This window comes from Caenorhabditis elegans, chromosome X, assembly GCF_000002985.6.
Source record: "Caenorhabditis elegans chromosome X".
Lineage (NCBI taxonomy): Eukaryota > Metazoa > Nematoda > Chromadorea > Rhabditida > Rhabditidae > Caenorhabditis > Caenorhabditis elegans.
Genome location: NC_003284.9, coordinates 10,164,778 through 10,180,723, shown reverse-complemented (window position 1 = coordinate 10,180,723; position 15,946 = coordinate 10,164,778). Strand labels below are relative to the sequence as shown.

The window sequence follows — 15,946 nt, the reverse complement described above, 5'->3', positions numbered from 1 at the left end:
AGTTTTACGGGATTGATAAGCACGTTTCATTTTACTATTCATTTTATAAAAATATATAACTAAAAACGATATATCAATTTATTCAATAAATACAAATACAACCCATAATGTGAAATTGTTTTTAAACCATAAAAATGTTTAGATTGTTCAACCAGGAAGAAGAGTGTAAAGTGCCGAAATTGAGTTTAAAATTGTTCGGTCAGTTTTACAAATATGTAAGAAATCCTTTTTTGTTATTCGTCCTTTTTTTCCAACATCGAACTTCTGGAAATTTCAAAACTATTTGACATTTATTAAGACAATTGTTGCTGAGAGTAAACAGTTCTGAGATTTCTTAACAAGATATTCCGAGTATCAGATTCTGAAGTAGGCTAAATTATGTGTGCATAACGGATGTGGGTCAGTATGTATTCGAAATAGTGAAAATATTTTAACTCTCATAGTTTTTTTTGTTATTTATTGTTATTTAAAAAATAGTGTAGCCTCCATTAAAAATTTTCAATACCAACAAACTTCATAAAACATTATGTTTAACGAGATCAGTTTATTGCATTGCCCTCTTGGTGCACAATTCAAAAGCTTTATCACCGTTCGCTATTATTTATTAATAATTAATAACCTTTGTTCAGTGCTACCTCAGTAAGGTCATAGCTGTATGAATCACTCACCGCAAACACTTGATTTGTAAGCTCACATTTCTGCTCTCTTGTGTGATGTGGTCTGGCGTGCTTACCTAAAATGACGATTTTTACAAATCAGGGATGTTTTTAGTTCACCAACCCATTAAATCATCCATAGATGTGATCACATAGAATAATCGGTCCCAAGTAACTTCTCCTTTTTCTTTCGGATCATACAACTTGTATAGCCAGTCTAACTTTTCGTCCAACGTGCCACGACAGAGAATTGAGAGAGCTTTCACAAACTCCTGGGAAAAACTTCACACTTGTCAAAGTGTAATGTAATGAGAACACTCTCACCTGGAAATTGATTGTTCCATTCCCATCATTGTCAAACGTTTCAAAAAGGAGATCAGAATAATGTTCAATATCACCATGAGGAAACAATTCCGCAAATTTTTCTCTCATAATATCTGAAAATATATATTTTCCGATGACTTATTGTGACAAATGTGTTTTACTTTTGTTGATGACAGCGTTTGGTGATGTTTCTTTGAAGGCTCTGTATATTGCTCTGACTTCATTTTTTGAGAAATGAGTTTCATCCACTACCTGAAAACAGAAAAGTAGGAAATATATTTTTTAAATTAAAAAAAAATATATATATTTCATTAACTATAAATATCGAACATTTGTAGAATCACAGATACAATTATACCTTGTTCAAAGACACATTTGGGTGAAGACCCCCGGAAAGTTGCACTGATTTTCGAGTTCCAAACCGATGGTATATCTTTTTACTATGAATATTAGAGTTTTCAGGCATAGAAGGTAGTTTCAAAAGCAAAGAATCGTGAAATGGATAGAGAAATCAGCCGGAGGAGCTGACTTTTTTCTTCGCTTTCGGCACACACCGACTTTACAACATCCTCACTCGCTTGGCCAACACAGAGTTTGGTTGACAAGATGATATTAATGAGATAACTGAAGACCATCTATCAACATGTGTAAGCATATTATCAAAACACCTCTTTTTTTCAACAGTACCTCCCAGAACATTTTTTCAGTCTGATAGTGAGCCTAAGAAATTGAGCTGCATACTTCTTACTAAAAATTAATACTGACGTCAAAAGTTTTATGGGATTCAGAAAGTTAAAAATGAAAAATAAAAATAGTAGCTTTGCTGAGACGACCCACTCATACAGAAGTATGCTTTGCAACAAATATGACCAAGAAAACTATGAAGTAGAACAAAACACACTTCTTGAAAAAACATCAAAAGGTTGCAACGACAAGAAGAGTATTGAAGATGAAAAATTCAAAAAACAACTTTTTTATTCGGTTTCTGGATGGATTGATCAATAAAAATGTTCCAACTGAGTTAAACATTTGAGCAATTTTTTAGAACTGTAAATTCAAAACATTTTCCAGCAAGTGTGATCCGGAAACTATCTGAATTTTTTAACATTTTGAGGTTTTCGGATATCATCTCAACGAAAGACAAGATTTTAAACTCGAGTTATTCACGACAAAAACTGTTTTGAATAGAACGACGACTTGATTTTTTAAGATAATTTTACTTTTTTATGCAAAACAAAAGCGAATACAGTAAAAATAGCTTATATGCATGAGCGGAAAACTACTTTTAATTAAAGTAAAATTGTGATAACCCGAACAAATTCTAGAATCGAAAATTAATATTGGAATACTGAAAAATTACACATTCTACAGGTAGACAAAAACAGCCGTAGATTCGCTTAAAAGCAGATGGGAAACTTTTTGTTCCCACGTGGAAAATTTCTAGCAAGATACTAGCAATTTGCGGAAGTACGAAAGAAACAAAAAACAACTTGACCAGCAAGGTATAATTTTGTTTTTCAATAAGTCAATCAAATTATTTTTCAAGTTTCTTTCTGGAATTCGAATGGAATTCAATATATTAACAATTCCGTTTAGGTCACGGAACACAAATCTGTGTCCAGTTATTGAAAATGATCGAGTTTTCAATATTTTGTAGCCATGTCACCAAAATTGGAACCGTTTTTTTATTTGAACTAATGATATAATTAACATAATACAGATGAATTGAATAAGAGTATAAAAAACAAAAGGAGATAATCGCAGAGGTTCTTAATAAAATTGAGCTCTGGATAAAAATACATACATTTTAGAATCATAAAACTTTTTATCTTTAGCTGTTTTTCATAAGTTTCTTACAACAAAATTCTTCATGTCCCTCTACCAAAATTTTCGTCGTTTAACTTGAATTACTTTACATCTTCTACTAATTAATCCCCCGTTCATTGAACTTTAGATCCCTTAACAACTTGGTATTTTACCAACTTGATGATACATTTCCGGCCTTGTTTCCTACATTCCTACCTCCAAAACCGCGACGGTCGGTCTCCTTAATACACGCACACACGTCAATCTTATTGACAAAACGAAGAGTTGGCAAGAACAGAGTTCAATATTATCTTCTTCAAACTCCCTTTATCTTTAACTATATCTTCAACTTAACTAATCGCACTGACCGTATTTGACCATATACTCAAATAACTACAAGGAAATAAAGTACATATATGTTAACACTACATTTCGTTGTTATCATTACAAATTGGCGATATCTCGTATTGCAAGTTTCTTCCCTTTGCGCAACATATCTCAAAGTACAAGTACCTGCTGTAGACTGGATGGTCGAAAAACATGCTGATGAATCGGCGAAAGGAGGGGAACATCAATTTTGTAATCGAATCCTTAACTTTTGAAGATTATTGTTTTGCTTTATGATGGGAGTTCTCACCTATCACTGGTTCCTCTCCGGGCGCTGGAAAAGATATTGCAGAACGTCGTTTCCAGCTGCTCATCTAGTAACTGCTATTTGTACAATTTTTAAGGAAGTTATACGGTAAGTGTTTCAAACGGCAAAAAAGTATTTATTCAACCATGATTCAAATTAAAAAACACACCCTGAATATGCTTCAGTCAAAAAAAATTGTCATAGTTTAATGACGTGAAGCCCTTTAAAATCCACGATTGAGTACGAATAGGAAAAGATGCATTAAATTTTTTATCTCCTGCAGAGAATACTTTACATTAAAGTTTAAAAAAAATTTCAAAATATATATTCAAAATTTTAAATTCAAAAGGTTAAGGCTGTTGCAGTTTTTCATGAAAATGTTTGACTTTCTTCTTCAATTTTTTTTTTGCAGGACTGGTAATTTGAGGCTCTCTAGTCAAGTGACTCAAGAAGCTCGAATTAGTAGTGAAAAGAGGCAAGACCAAATTGACCGAAAAAAGAACTAGAAGGAAAGCCATTAAACTCGAGAATTTGAATTCCGCGATCGAAATAAATGGGGAAATCAAAGTGCTGCCAACAGTTACCGCCAAGTCGATCAAATTGACACAACGGGGCCTGGGAAATCAGCGGCGGTTGGAAACGGGGCATCGAGGAAGAGAGGTGTCCTGTCTTTTCCCCTTTCCGACGGGTTTTTTGTCATGCAAGAAGAATGACTTTTGAGTGACATTGCCGTTGGAGACGCAGTGTTATTGGTGAGAGCACGAAAAAGTTGTATTGCAAGTCCAGTGCCATCGCACGCAAAAATGACTCGAGGCACATTGGATAAGAGATGATTTCGGTTGATGGTCGGGAGGACAGACAGAGCGGCGACAAAAGAATCCTGCTATCAACACATGTTTCTTCCTGTTTCTTTTTTTTTTCATTTTTTCCGTCTTCGTTTTCATTTGGATTCATCCGCTCGTATCATCTCATAAAACCTATCCGCAAAGAAAAACAAAGTTGTCTAGACTAGCTTCATGTTTGAAACAGATACATTTGAAATATCAATCAACGTTGAGCTAAGTTATTCTGTAATGATGCTTCTACTAATGTTGTGTAGCCAGTTGTTACTAACTTTGCATTTTAAAAAGTGCTGTAAAAATTAATACACCATTAGTACGTCTGTAGTTTCCGGCTCATCAAATTTAAAAAAAACTTTGAATTCTCATACAAATCTAATTTTGTCGATTGGAATGTTTTCAGTATGATACTAAATCACATTGTTCTATTCGTTTATACATTTTGATCTTGATCGACTCAGAAATTGATAATGATGCACACAGTTTTAAACCTTTAGCATTCATATTTAAACTATATTACAAGAGTAATTCGCTCGACTGTAAACTTTTCATTGATAGCATTGTACCTTCGGAAAATTTGAATTGTATTATCAAATTATCAATATGATGATACTTGAATGTGTAGGAATTAATTTTATTTTAATATCTATTTAAATCCCAAAAATGTATTCGCTACAGTTCTTTACATAATTAAGCACCCGCATCCACTTGTACTTTTTGGAGCTCTGACGTTATCCATGTAAGCCTCAGAAGTTTGCATATTACCAGGTGGGTCGTATTTGATACAAACGTAGACATGATACATTGTTCCCCGCTTTGCAACTGAAACTCCAACTCCAATTTTGCGCGAATTCTTCCAGAGCAGTTGAGTGAAGTGCCCGACTTTCGACCAAGATCCAGGGTTAAAGCTTGAGAAAAAAAGTTAAATTTAGGCATTCATTACATCGAGATTACCGAGTGTAATTAAATCCATAGCCTTCTGTATAAAATCCGTGTATGAGTGCAGCTGCACAAGTTTTTGGAGATGGGAATTTTGAAGACGCAAACGATGTTAGATTTTCACCGTATCTGTAAAACTGAATCAGATGTGAAAAATGGTATCAACTCACTTTGAAGGTTGCTCGTGAACTAAACATTTCTTGTGAAAGGCCATTTCATCCGACCATTTCTGGGCAAGATTGGTAAGATTCGAATCTACAGTAACTGCTGGAGAGCTATGATGAGCTCTATACTTATTATGAAAGTGTACAATCCATTTTTTAAGATCTTTGATACTATATTCTGCTGGATCCAATTTGTCTTCTAATGACTTGTTTTGCATATAGACCATAACATCGCTTGGCTGAACATAGCTGCTTAATTTTTTAATTTTCGAAAACGTACATTTGTTAGCTTGGTTAGTTCTGGATCTACGCCGGAGATTGAAACAAACATCTTGAAAACGTTAGTCGCTGAGCGTTGTTGACTCTGAGAACGGTCTGAAAAAATATATGGGAATTCAATAAGCAAATATCACGAGATGATATAAAGCAAATGGAAAACGGCACAAAATCAAAAATGATGTTTAACAGGAAGCGGGAAACTTGTGATCGCGTAGGAGAACATCTGAAAAAGGTTTGACGCGGTGTTTTATTTGATCGATCAACCCATAAAGATCCGAAACAGTTCTGGAAAATATGTTCAGCTGGCTGTGCAAACAGGAACACTGCTTTTTGTACTTTTCCAGGAGAATGACTCATTGAAATATGCGAAATTGGGGAAAAAGGCACTTCAAGACTATGATGCATGGAAGACTGCCAACGGTTTTCAACATTACGAATGTTTTTGGTGAAGCGTGGATGTATACAAACAAACACAAAAGGAATCTTCGCTGATTTTGAGATGGAGTTTGTAGAAAATGTTCGGGAGAATTTGTTATTTTTCTGATTGTGGTTAAACATTCTTGAATCTAAATGATATTGGACTAATATAAATTAAACGAAAAGAATAAATGAAATAAGTTAAAATAGTAGTGAAATGTTGCTCCAAACAAACTTTATTGTGAGGTACAATTATGTGCAAGCTTTGGTTGATCAAAGTACATTTCACACTTACGGGCATGTAGTATTGGAACAGCCGAATTGTAATTTTCAGATTTTTGCGCGCTAACGTGGACGCATTTTGTATGAAAATTTTGATTAAATATTGAACTGCTACTTGTTGAAATAAAATATTTTTCCGTAGGAGAACTGTCTTGGTCCTATTGTTTTTATAAGTCTTTTTGAATGCTGTGAAAAGTGTTTGTATAGTTTCAAATTCTTAGCAAAACAATCATTTCATGAATACAGAACAAGAGATCAATTGGTAAGTGAAATATACAATAATCGGCGATATGACTCTATTAACATATACATCACGTCGTTGGGAAGTGCAGCAGTGAAACAAATTCAGCAATTCAATTATGCAACAGGTCGTTCGACATTATTCAAATATGCCTTGTGAGATTCGAAATTTCCAGCCGGATCATATTTGACGACAACATAGATAAAGTACATATTTGGAGAAGAGCTGACACATGGGGAGCGAATTGAACTGGATTTGACTATTGAGACGCCAACTCCAATTTTACGAGAATTTTTCCAAATAAGTTGAGTGAAGTGACCAGTTTTAAAGAAAGACATTGGCCTCCAGCTGAAAATTGAGAATTATTAATGTAAATTTGTGCTTATAAAATGAATTTTCACATTTCTTCTTTAGGTTGATAACTGTGTACAACGTTTTGACGAATTTGTTCAAAAATAGTCTAGTTATAACATACATATGAACATGTTCAATTACCTTGAATAGTTGTATCCAATTCCTTCCAAATAAAAACTTTGAATAACTGCAGCAGCGAGAGTTTGAGGAGAAGGTAGATGACGAGCACCGAAAAAGAACAGGTTCTCACCGTATCTGAAAAGTACAAATATGTCGTTTCATTTTCACACCTTGATATAGTGGCGCCGTTCGTTCATTATCGCCCGTAGACTTACGTTCTTGGTTGTTCATGAACCAGACATCCTTTGTGATAAGCCAGTTCATCGGCCCACCGCTTTCCACGGCTATCTAATACAGAATCAGAAATCAATGCTGGAGCACCATGCTTTGATCTGTAAACATTGTGATACGAGACGAGCCATTCCTTGAGCTTTGGAATATCATATCGAGCTGGATCTTGTTTGTCTACTTTGCTCTTCGAGAATAGGTAAGATTTAATTGCACCAATCTGAAACAAATTCAATAAGCCACTATAATATTTGCTACTTGCATACATTGCTTAATCGTTTAACATCAGTGTCCAGAGGTACGGAAGCCGATTTTAAGTCGTATTTCTTTTGGTTCGTTAGTCGGCTGAAAAAGTCCAAGGCACCTCCACGAGAATCTCGAAGAATAGTGTTACTCCAGTGTGTCTTTTCTATCGCAGTCTTTGACGTTCCATCATCATCCGTTTCAGTCGAGTATGTCAATCTTATTTTCGAGCTTTTATTAGTTTTCAGAATGGCAACACTCTTTGTTGACCTGGCCGGAAGCACTTGATAATCCGGGTAGGTGAGAACAGTGGAACCAATGAACACTTTGACAAACAATTTCTCACCTTGCTGTAACGAAATATTATTTATGAAAAAGTGATCTTTAAAAAAATTTACTTCATTGTCTATTTTTGCGTTGATACAAAAACCGGTGCCACAGTTTCTTGAGGAAGAGAAGAATTTCGCTTGTGGAATAGAATCATCTAGTTTTTTTCCTCTGAAAAATTAACGTTATTTAATTACCTAAAGTATTGTATTAAAGTACTTTTGAGCGTCTGAGCAAACACATTCGCTGACTTTAAAGTTTCTTTCAGTAAATGTTGATGGACATGTGCAAAACTGGAAGTAATAGAATTGATTTTCGACTCCACGAATTTCATTTCTTCTGATTCCTGTGTATTCCTTTACTGACACGGTGATCTGAAAAGATGAACGTAGTGAAAGTAAAGATATATCATTAAGTTCTATTATCCCTTACGCTTTTTGCATCAGTGGTCGGTATTTGGAAAAAGAGAAGTGAAAAAAGAGCGAGTGATAAGGACAGTGACATATGGGCCTGAATGATAGACATGCGCCAAGTTTGAATAGGACACTAGCAGTGATTTTTCGGAATCGATGGGTCTCCCGGGGGTGGGCGGGCAAAGTAGGATATCAATGACCTTGTCAGGAGGAGGCAGCAGTAGTAGTAGAAGATTACAGAATGGTATAGTGGTAGACCACAGTGATTTGTGAAATCAGTATGCTGTATAGTTAAGATACAGTCACTTTATATCTGATAGTTGGTAGCAGACATACAGACTCTTATGACGCATGAAATAATGGGTGGGCCCCTAGAAGGACATTGTACTTTGAAAATTTAATTTCAATTTTATTCGACAATGCAAAGTATCAGGTTTTTGGTTTTTGGAATACCACTTTGCTGACCCTAACAAAAATGAGTGTAGGTGGACACATTATTCAAATCATGAGATCACCGGAAAACATCTTGAAAGTGCAGACACGTGTAAAATGAACAATAGTTTTGAAACTTTTTCTTAGTAATTTGGAATTGAAATTTTCTGAAAAAAAAATTTCGCAAATAATCTAAAAGTGTTGTCAAGCAGATAAATTGTTACGTGAACATTCTTAGTCATGATGATTTGAAACATTAATAGCATAATGCTTTAGTTCTCTCTATGTTTCTCTATCCTTCCCACACATACACAGCTTTTGAACTTTCATTCAATTATCCCATTGTAATAATTTATTAAAATCCCTTTGCACAAACAAAAATGATTATCATTCTGTGAAAAATGTGAAAATATGAATAGCAGGAAAATGACAGAAAAGAAGTAAAAAGAACCACTCAGGAAACATCAGACGGGAAGAAAAGTTAAAAATGAACAAGAAAAAATGTACTCGGACCTCTATTTGTAGGAAGAAAACTGTGATGGAAAATGAAACACCGGAAACTCGAAAAAAGAAAAAAAAACATTGAATCACTCACAAAAAAGCGGAAATTTAAATATTTTGAAATTTGAAAAAGTAACCGTGTTCTGACTCATTATTCCTTTTGCGTTTCATTTTCTTCCTAAAGAGTCTTAATAAATTAATCACCATTGTGGGAAGGAACTGTACAAAAGAGTGGCTGGCTCGTAGTTCAAGAAGGGATTTTGAATTAGTGGGATTGTAGTTGGAAGCATTGTAGGCATCATCAAGGATGACAAATCAATTGGGAGAGGATTTAATGCTTGATTAGGCTGCAAATTAAATACTGTGATTTTCAAAGCATTTGATAACTGATTATTTATTACCACTGCCTGAGTTCTTCCCCAGGAACATCTGACTTGATTTCCAGCCATCTCCTTTCCATTCATCTCCATTATTGCTTTTGTGGCACACTCTTTTTTCTCATATCTGACGAACGCGTACCTTTGGGTTTTGAAAATACGCACTTCCGCTATATCACCATATGTTGAGAATAAATCGCGGAGATCAGCGTCTATAAAAATATGTACATAGATATAACATATGGCAGTGATAGGATAAAAGGCAGAAAGTCATTTATCAAATTTCATGGGACGTTCTCACTGTCTACCAGGCGGAAGTGTCAAGCAGTAGGATGTGATGAGGAAAAATGATGATAGCCTCATATCCGTTAGAAAGTTTGTTAATGAGATAAAGACATGGAACTGGTTTACTCTGTTAATAAACTATGGGAAAGTTACCGAATAAGGCCATTCGAGAAATTGAAATGATCTTTTAATGGTTTTATGTTTTGTCAACAACTACAGTGTCTTAATTTGATTGTAAACATTAAAAAATGCCTGCAAAAATACCATTTTAACCAGTACAAGTAAAATGTATCAGATAGAGCATTAACTTTTTAAAACTATTGCTATTAATTTGTTCAAAGATGTATCATAGATGTGCATTGCGAAATTAGCAAAATTAAAATTACAACGCCTGTCAACTTACTTCTTAAAAATCAGTTTGTATTATCCAAATGCTCAATAACACTAGTTTACTTTAAAAAATTAAATTTCACGGAAAACCTATATCAAAAATATTAGTATGATTTGGAAAAATTCTAAAAAAAATAAACGTTTCAATTAAGTTTCCAATATTATTTGTCAAATAAAATTTATAACAATTATAAACTTCGATGTTTCACTGCGGAGTAGAGCCAATGGGGAAATTGCTTTGAAACATGCATATGGAACCACAATGACGAAATATTTCAGTAAAAGTATTTTTTTTAATTTGTAAAATTACTTTTTTCGTTTGATTGCGTAGTTTTCTATAAAAGTGCGTAGTTTTCTATAAAAGTGACTTAAAGCGATCGCGAACTGCCAATAAAAAATTTTCAAAACAATTTTTGGAAAGTTTTACTATTTTTTTGGCCATAATATTTGGCCATTTAGTCCCCATGGAACTGGTTTTTAGCAATTTACCCACTAGCGCTACTACAACTTTCACCATTGGTTACCGGAGCAGTATACGGTCTCTCTATTAATGCAAATTTCCCAATTCTTTAAATTTCAGAAGAAACTATAGATGTAATTCTAAAGATTGTTTTCTTTATTTCAAAAACTTAAACTCTATTTATTTCCTTTTTAATGACTGATATGAAGTACACTGTCTACCTATAACTAACCTGTAGTCTGTTGACTTATGTTCCCAACATAAACTGACGTGTTATCGGCTTTCGTTGAGTTGAACACCTGGAGCTGTCATGTTTTATTGAGATTTAACGTTACAACATCTCACCTGTTCAAAAGTCAGCTTGTCGCGATTCTCCTCGCTGTTTTTTCGTGCCGCCCAGTTGGTCCGCACAGCTCGTTTCCCAATCCATTTTCCGTTCATTCCGGCTATCGCGTTCTCTGCATTCTAAAAACAAGGCTCAGTTTTCTCGACGAAAATAAATAGGACCAATGGGCTTCGTAAAAAAAACAGAGAGAAACTAACTTGTTTGTTGGGAAATGACACAAATCCGTATCCTTTTGATTTCTGAGTCTGAACATCTCGAATCACTTTAGCTTCACTGAAAAAAATACTTCCGCGGTATAAATGTCAAGATTGGGTAAAAAATCTAACAATGGTTGGAGAATATTGCTTTCAGTTTTGCTCAATATTTTGTCATAAAATTTATTAAATTTCGGTTTGGGAATGATGATATTTTTTTGCCAAGTACGGTTTCGATATACTCTTTTAAAAATTTTTATGGAAAATTGCTAGTTACTCAAAAAAATAAGTTATGTAAGTTTTTTTAAATCCAAATGACGAGGGTGTTGTTTGTTTTTTGATTCGAACTCTTTTGTATAGTGTTAACGTGTTCAAGCAAAATTAAGTATTTTATCCTCAAATTTACCTGACTTCTCCGAATTTTGTAAACGTTGATTTTAAAAGCTCATTGCTCACGTCCTTGCTCAAATCCCCGACAAAAACATGAAAATGCTCTGAAAAGAAGCAAAGAAATGATATTGCATTGCTAATCTTCTTCTTTTTTAGTGCTGGCACGCATGGTTTCATTTCATCTCATCTTGGTCGTCAGTTTCATATTTTCCAATTCTTGACCACGGAACATAAAAAACGATAAAAAACGTGTGACTTTCAAGAAAAACGGTTAGCAGCTATGAGGCTAAACAACCTCGAATTGTCTGATAAGGGTGATAAGAACAACCAAAGAATACAATAACACCCAGAACGGTTTTGAAAAAAAAAAGTGAATCCGTCTGTGTGATTGATAAGGTCAATCAAATGACTTATCTTTATCTTCTTTTTTTGGTCTCATATTTTTTCACAGCTATTTTGACTTATGACCTGACACCAATACGGCGCCAGAAAAGTAATTGAAAAATAAAGATTGATAGGATCTTTGATTCAAACAAATTCATTTTTCACACTTTTCATCCAAATCTGCAAATCTACACTCACTGCTTGTATCAATTCGCATCTCCATCGGCGGCTCCGAGGCTGAGTGCAACACGGCTGATTCCTGCAACACAATTGCATTTGCCAAATGAGAATCCGTACTAGTTGAATGTATTTCGATCGGACAAAAAGATTGGCGCGAGAGGAAAGGGTAACTAAAGGGGGAAAGAAGGGTGCGAAATAAGCGGAAATGGGCAAATGAACAAACCAAAGAGTGTGGAAGACCGATGTGTGACAAAGAAGGAAGGCTGGCGGTCTGGAGAAGCAGAGGACATGTGTCCAAGGATTGAATCGACTGTGTCTGAACACAGGTATATGAATTATTGAGTTGCACAATATCCGATCAACCTACGTCTAATAAACCTGCCGGGAACTGCGAGTATAGGTTTTTCATAGGCATTTGTTGAGAGTAAAGCAAGGATGTCTGAGGAGTCGCAGTTGGTAAGCACATGAGTGCTTTCTGCAAGGACTGTTTTAAACATTTCTGTGTTTTGACAAAGTTCAATTTTTCAGAAAGAATCAATATGAAAGACTAATCTAGAAAGAATAATCTCAAAATTGCACGTGATTGCTTCTAAAAAATCGTTCGAAACATATCAGTTAACCTGTGAATTCAGACAATATGTAATAAAACTTAGTTTTGGGAAGCTTGTTTTAACTAAAAGTGTTGTTTTTTCTCTGCTTAACATTTGGAAAAGCAACAACTTAAATATTTCTGACAACTTGAGAAAATCAATTGTTGAACATACTTAACAACGTTCACGTCACTATTTCTACAGAAACCAGATGCATTATCCATTTGTATTTATTTAGAATTGTAAACCACCTTTCTTTTTTATGATTGATCAGATTGTGTTCCTTTTCTTTGCCAGGAAAATTACTGACGGGAATGTGGCAATTAAAAAATCTATTGCAAATTTGCATTACCTATTATGAGCAAAAAAAGGGAATAACAATTACATGGCTTATTACAAGCACATGCTAATGTTCTTGTACTGCCCTCGGTTTTAGTACCAACGAATTGCTTTCAATTTCTAAAAAGTCACCTACCTTCGCCTGCTGAGCCGAACCATATTCGGCTTCGTGTACGGAGATGAGGTCCTGTGATCGTTTCAGCTTGAATTGTGTACTAACACCACTGTGGTGTTCCAGGACTTGTTTAAATGTGAGAAGAATGCAAATGTTCCTGGAAAAACGCTGTGAATCGGATTAGCATTCCCATTGAAAAATAAGAGCAAAAACAGAGCCAAGAGATTTGTTTTCAAATCCCTCGCGAAACTAACAAGGTAACTAAACTGTGATAATGGATTATCGATAAATGGAAAAATGTGGCAAGGAATATAACCGGAAAATGAGTCAAAAAATAAAAAAGTAGAAGGAGGAAGAAGGTGCAATATTCATTTTTCATGGCCGAGCATCTTCTTGTAGCAGAGTGATGTGCTCCGCCTTGTCCCAAGGGGAATTGGGTGGAGAACTAATTAAGAAAGTCGAAAACAATAGAATATATTGAGGTGTAGACTATGTCGGAAACAAGAAAAATGCGAATAAGAGGATGGAAAGGAAGGGAAGGAAAAAATGTGCAACAAACTTGGGAGCTAAGACCGGACTCCACATTTAACCCATCCAGTGTTGTTTCTCACGATGGGCTCAAGAGCGGAACGTCGTTTCATTCTTGTGATTTTACCATCCATTCCCACCAGATTTGAGATTTACCGAGTGCCCACCCCTTGTGACCTCCTTTTATTCTTCTCATCTAGCTTGAGCACCTTTCCTTTCCTTTGACTTTTTTATACGTTGTCATTCTTCATGTAAGAGAGCTCAGGATTCTTCCATTTTCATTTTCCTATTCATCTAGTAGTAGTCCATTAGTCTCACTCGAAAAATGAGCAACGAATGCACTAGAGGGTTCGTGTGGCTGAATAGCGGTAATACGCAAAATGGAATAAACAAATGATATTTGAGAGAGGCATGGGCCCCATAAAAAAAGGCGGAAAATGTCTTCAACTGTGAGAATAGGGTCTCGCACCAAATCGAGACACCTAAATTCATAGATTCATGCATCTGAAAGAGCTTTTAGCAGAAGGCAAAAAAAATAGACAACGGTGGACACGAACAAAGAATGTTTTAATGCTTGTGAATAGGGAGGAATAGACAGTGTGCACGGAGTCAGCCGAGAGGAAATAAAAATGTTCCTTTTTTGAACAATAACAATCAGATTCGTATTGGAAAGGAAGACGAACAACAAATCGATACAACCACCAGTTTATTAGGTGAAGAACATTACAAATAGGAGAAAAAGAGTTTCACAGTGACAGACGTGAAGACCGTAATTTTTCGAATCGCTTAAGCTTAATAGTAGTTAAAAGCAGGTAGCTAAAAATGTTAGTCCATTGACTTTTTCAAAGATAAAAACTTTAGCGCAAATGAAGCACGTTTCTTGTTAATGTGTTTTCAGGATTAAAATGTTAAACAAGAATATCAACTTCAAAATCGATTTGTAATCAATAAAGTTTACAATTATAATATTTTATTCTTATATCAAAACTTCAGGAAATGATACTTCAAGATTGAAAATCCGCCTTGATGGCGTATTCCAAAAAGGGAATAGATTTTTGGGAAACGAGCGGCATTTTTGTCACGAAGATCAATGATTAAAAACAATAAGATGACTCAATCTGTAAACGACCAACATTTTCTGATTTGTATAAATTACATACAAACAAAAAAATTAATTATTAAAATTACTTGAATCAAATGTATCCTTAAATGGTTGAACATTCTGAAGCAGTATGTATTTGTGTACTATATCCTTAAATTTTGAAAAAAAAGTATGTTTCCATTTATACGTTAATTAAGCATTATTTGGAAACAAATCTTTTCAAAAAATTAAACTTCTAATTTAAAGAAGTCTTATCAATTTGAAAAAAAGGGTAAAACCAAATAGCAGAATGAGCAAGAGCAAACTGACCAGTTTACACCTTCAAATGTTTATTTTATTCAATCGCAAATATCAATCTGTATACCATGCAATGTGTTGATATAAACTATGGAAAAGTGTAAAAAAGGGAGAAGGCATGGCTCTTGATTAGTCAGTTTTCATAAATTGTTTTCTAAATTTATTGAAAAAGAGCATGTCCATTTTCTATATACTGTTCCCTAAGACTTTAAGTTTGATCGTTCGATCGTGGACTTGATCTAGTTTTTTATTGGTATTGGAATGAATTTATGATTAAACAAATGTGCATTAGGGAAACATAACTAAAAAGTAAAAGTCAAAAGACTCAATGGCCATTGGTAATTGAATATGAATTTTTCGGGGGTCAACAAATTAGAAGTCAAAGAGCTCTTCAGAATATTTTCTTCTACGAGCAAACCGGAAAAAACCCAGAAAAGGAAACGATGAAGAAAACAAAATGCAATGGGGGCAGAGTCAAAAAGGATGAGGTAATGAGAAAATGAATGAGAAAATGAAGATTTGGTTAGAAAAGGGTCAGAGGTAGAAAAACAAGGAATGAACGACAAAAGCTGGACCTCAGCTACAAAATGAAAACATTTTTAGACCGGCAGAAAAAAGGAAAGTGAGGGAGACACCGGTGCTCTATGACGAATAACACATACATACATGTACCAAAACGATTGGAAATTGAAAGAGCATATGTCATGTCGCTAATATATTTGAACAGAATGGAACGGAAACACAACGATTTTATTAGAAGACGAACACTT

General features: G+C 34.7%; 4 protein-coding genes and 3 non-coding genes across 9 annotated transcripts; 2 read left to right on the top strand and 5 right to left on the bottom strand.

Annotated features, from left to right (window-relative positions):
• Nucleotides 1–61: 61 nt before the first annotated feature.
• On the bottom strand, nt 62–4,203 carry ncs-4 (EF-hand domain-containing protein; the record flags this gene model as incomplete). Of its 3 annotated transcripts, NM_077307.6 has the most annotated exons (7): nt 70–264; nt 669–733; nt 781–928; nt 981–1,093; nt 1,142–1,232; nt 3,300–3,376; nt 3,424–4,203. In NM_077307.6, 7 exons carry the CDS (start codon nt 3,485–3,487, stop codon nt 148–150), a joined length of 675 nt encoding a protein of 224 aa, NP_509708.2. The 3 variants fall into 3 exon arrangements, with proteins under 3 accessions (NP_001367169.1, NP_509708.2, NP_001368159.1); NM_001381078.1 differs by lacking the exons at nt 3,300–3,376; nt 3,424–4,203 and adding an exon at nt 1,339–1,543 and having other exon boundaries at nt 62–264; NM_001381077.1 differs by lacking the exons at nt 3,300–3,376; nt 3,424–4,203 and adding an exon at nt 1,339–1,446 and having other exon boundaries at nt 148–264.
• C07A4.4 lies at nt 3,972–4,114 on the bottom strand. The gene has a single exon (NR_071942.1). It is a non-coding gene; the product is annotated as an Unclassified non-coding RNA C07A4.4 (non-coding RNA).
• C07A4.7 lies at nt 3,980–4,118 on the top strand. The gene has a single exon (NR_071941.1). It is a non-coding gene; the product is annotated as an Unclassified non-coding RNA C07A4.7 (non-coding RNA).
• Nucleotides 4,204–4,827: 624 nt separating the features above from the next.
• On the bottom strand, nt 4,828–5,741 carry C07A4.3 (SCP domain-containing protein). Its single transcript, NM_077306.5, has 4 exons — nt 5,643–5,741; nt 5,369–5,601; nt 5,214–5,327; nt 4,828–5,167 (listed from the first exon to the last, which is right to left on the bottom strand). The coding sequence occupies exons 1-4, from the start codon at nt 5,691–5,693 to the stop codon at nt 4,942–4,944; spliced, it is 624 nt and encodes a 207-aa protein (NP_509707.2). The 5' UTR covers nt 5,694–5,741; the 3' UTR covers nt 4,828–4,941.
• Nucleotides 5,742–6,544: 803 nt separating this feature from the next.
• Nucleotides 6,545–8,526, bottom strand: C07A4.2 (SCP domain-containing protein). Its single transcript, NM_077305.8, has 7 exons — nt 8,286–8,526; nt 8,073–8,227; nt 7,925–8,024; nt 7,550–7,876; nt 7,271–7,503; nt 7,077–7,190; nt 6,545–6,929 (listed from the first exon to the last, which is right to left on the bottom strand). The coding sequence occupies exons 1-7, from the start codon at nt 8,376–8,378 to the stop codon at nt 6,698–6,700; spliced, it is 1,254 nt and encodes a 417-aa protein (NP_509706.2). The 5' UTR covers nt 8,379–8,526; the 3' UTR covers nt 6,545–6,697.
• Nucleotides 8,527–9,030: 504 nt separating this feature from the next.
• Nucleotides 9,031–13,419, bottom strand: rnp-9 (RRM domain-containing protein). The gene is made up of 10 exons (NM_001373461.3): nt 13,271–13,419; nt 12,573–12,680; nt 12,429–12,521; nt 12,224–12,284; nt 11,658–11,745; nt 11,255–11,330; nt 11,057–11,176; nt 10,944–11,010; nt 9,601–9,788; nt 9,031–9,546 (listed from the first exon to the last, which is right to left on the bottom strand). Exons 2-10 carry the CDS (start codon nt 12,669–12,671, stop codon nt 9,400–9,402), a joined length of 939 nt encoding a protein of 312 aa, NP_001359585.1. The 5' UTR covers nt 12,672–12,680; nt 13,271–13,419; the 3' UTR covers nt 9,031–9,399.
• A 241-nt stretch (nt 13,420–13,660) lies between these two features.
• On the top strand, nt 13,661–13,939 carry C07A4.9. The gene has a single exon (NR_071940.1). It is a non-coding gene; the product is annotated as an Unclassified non-coding RNA C07A4.9 (non-coding RNA).
• The last annotated feature ends 2,007 nt before the right edge of the window (nt 13,940–15,946 follow it).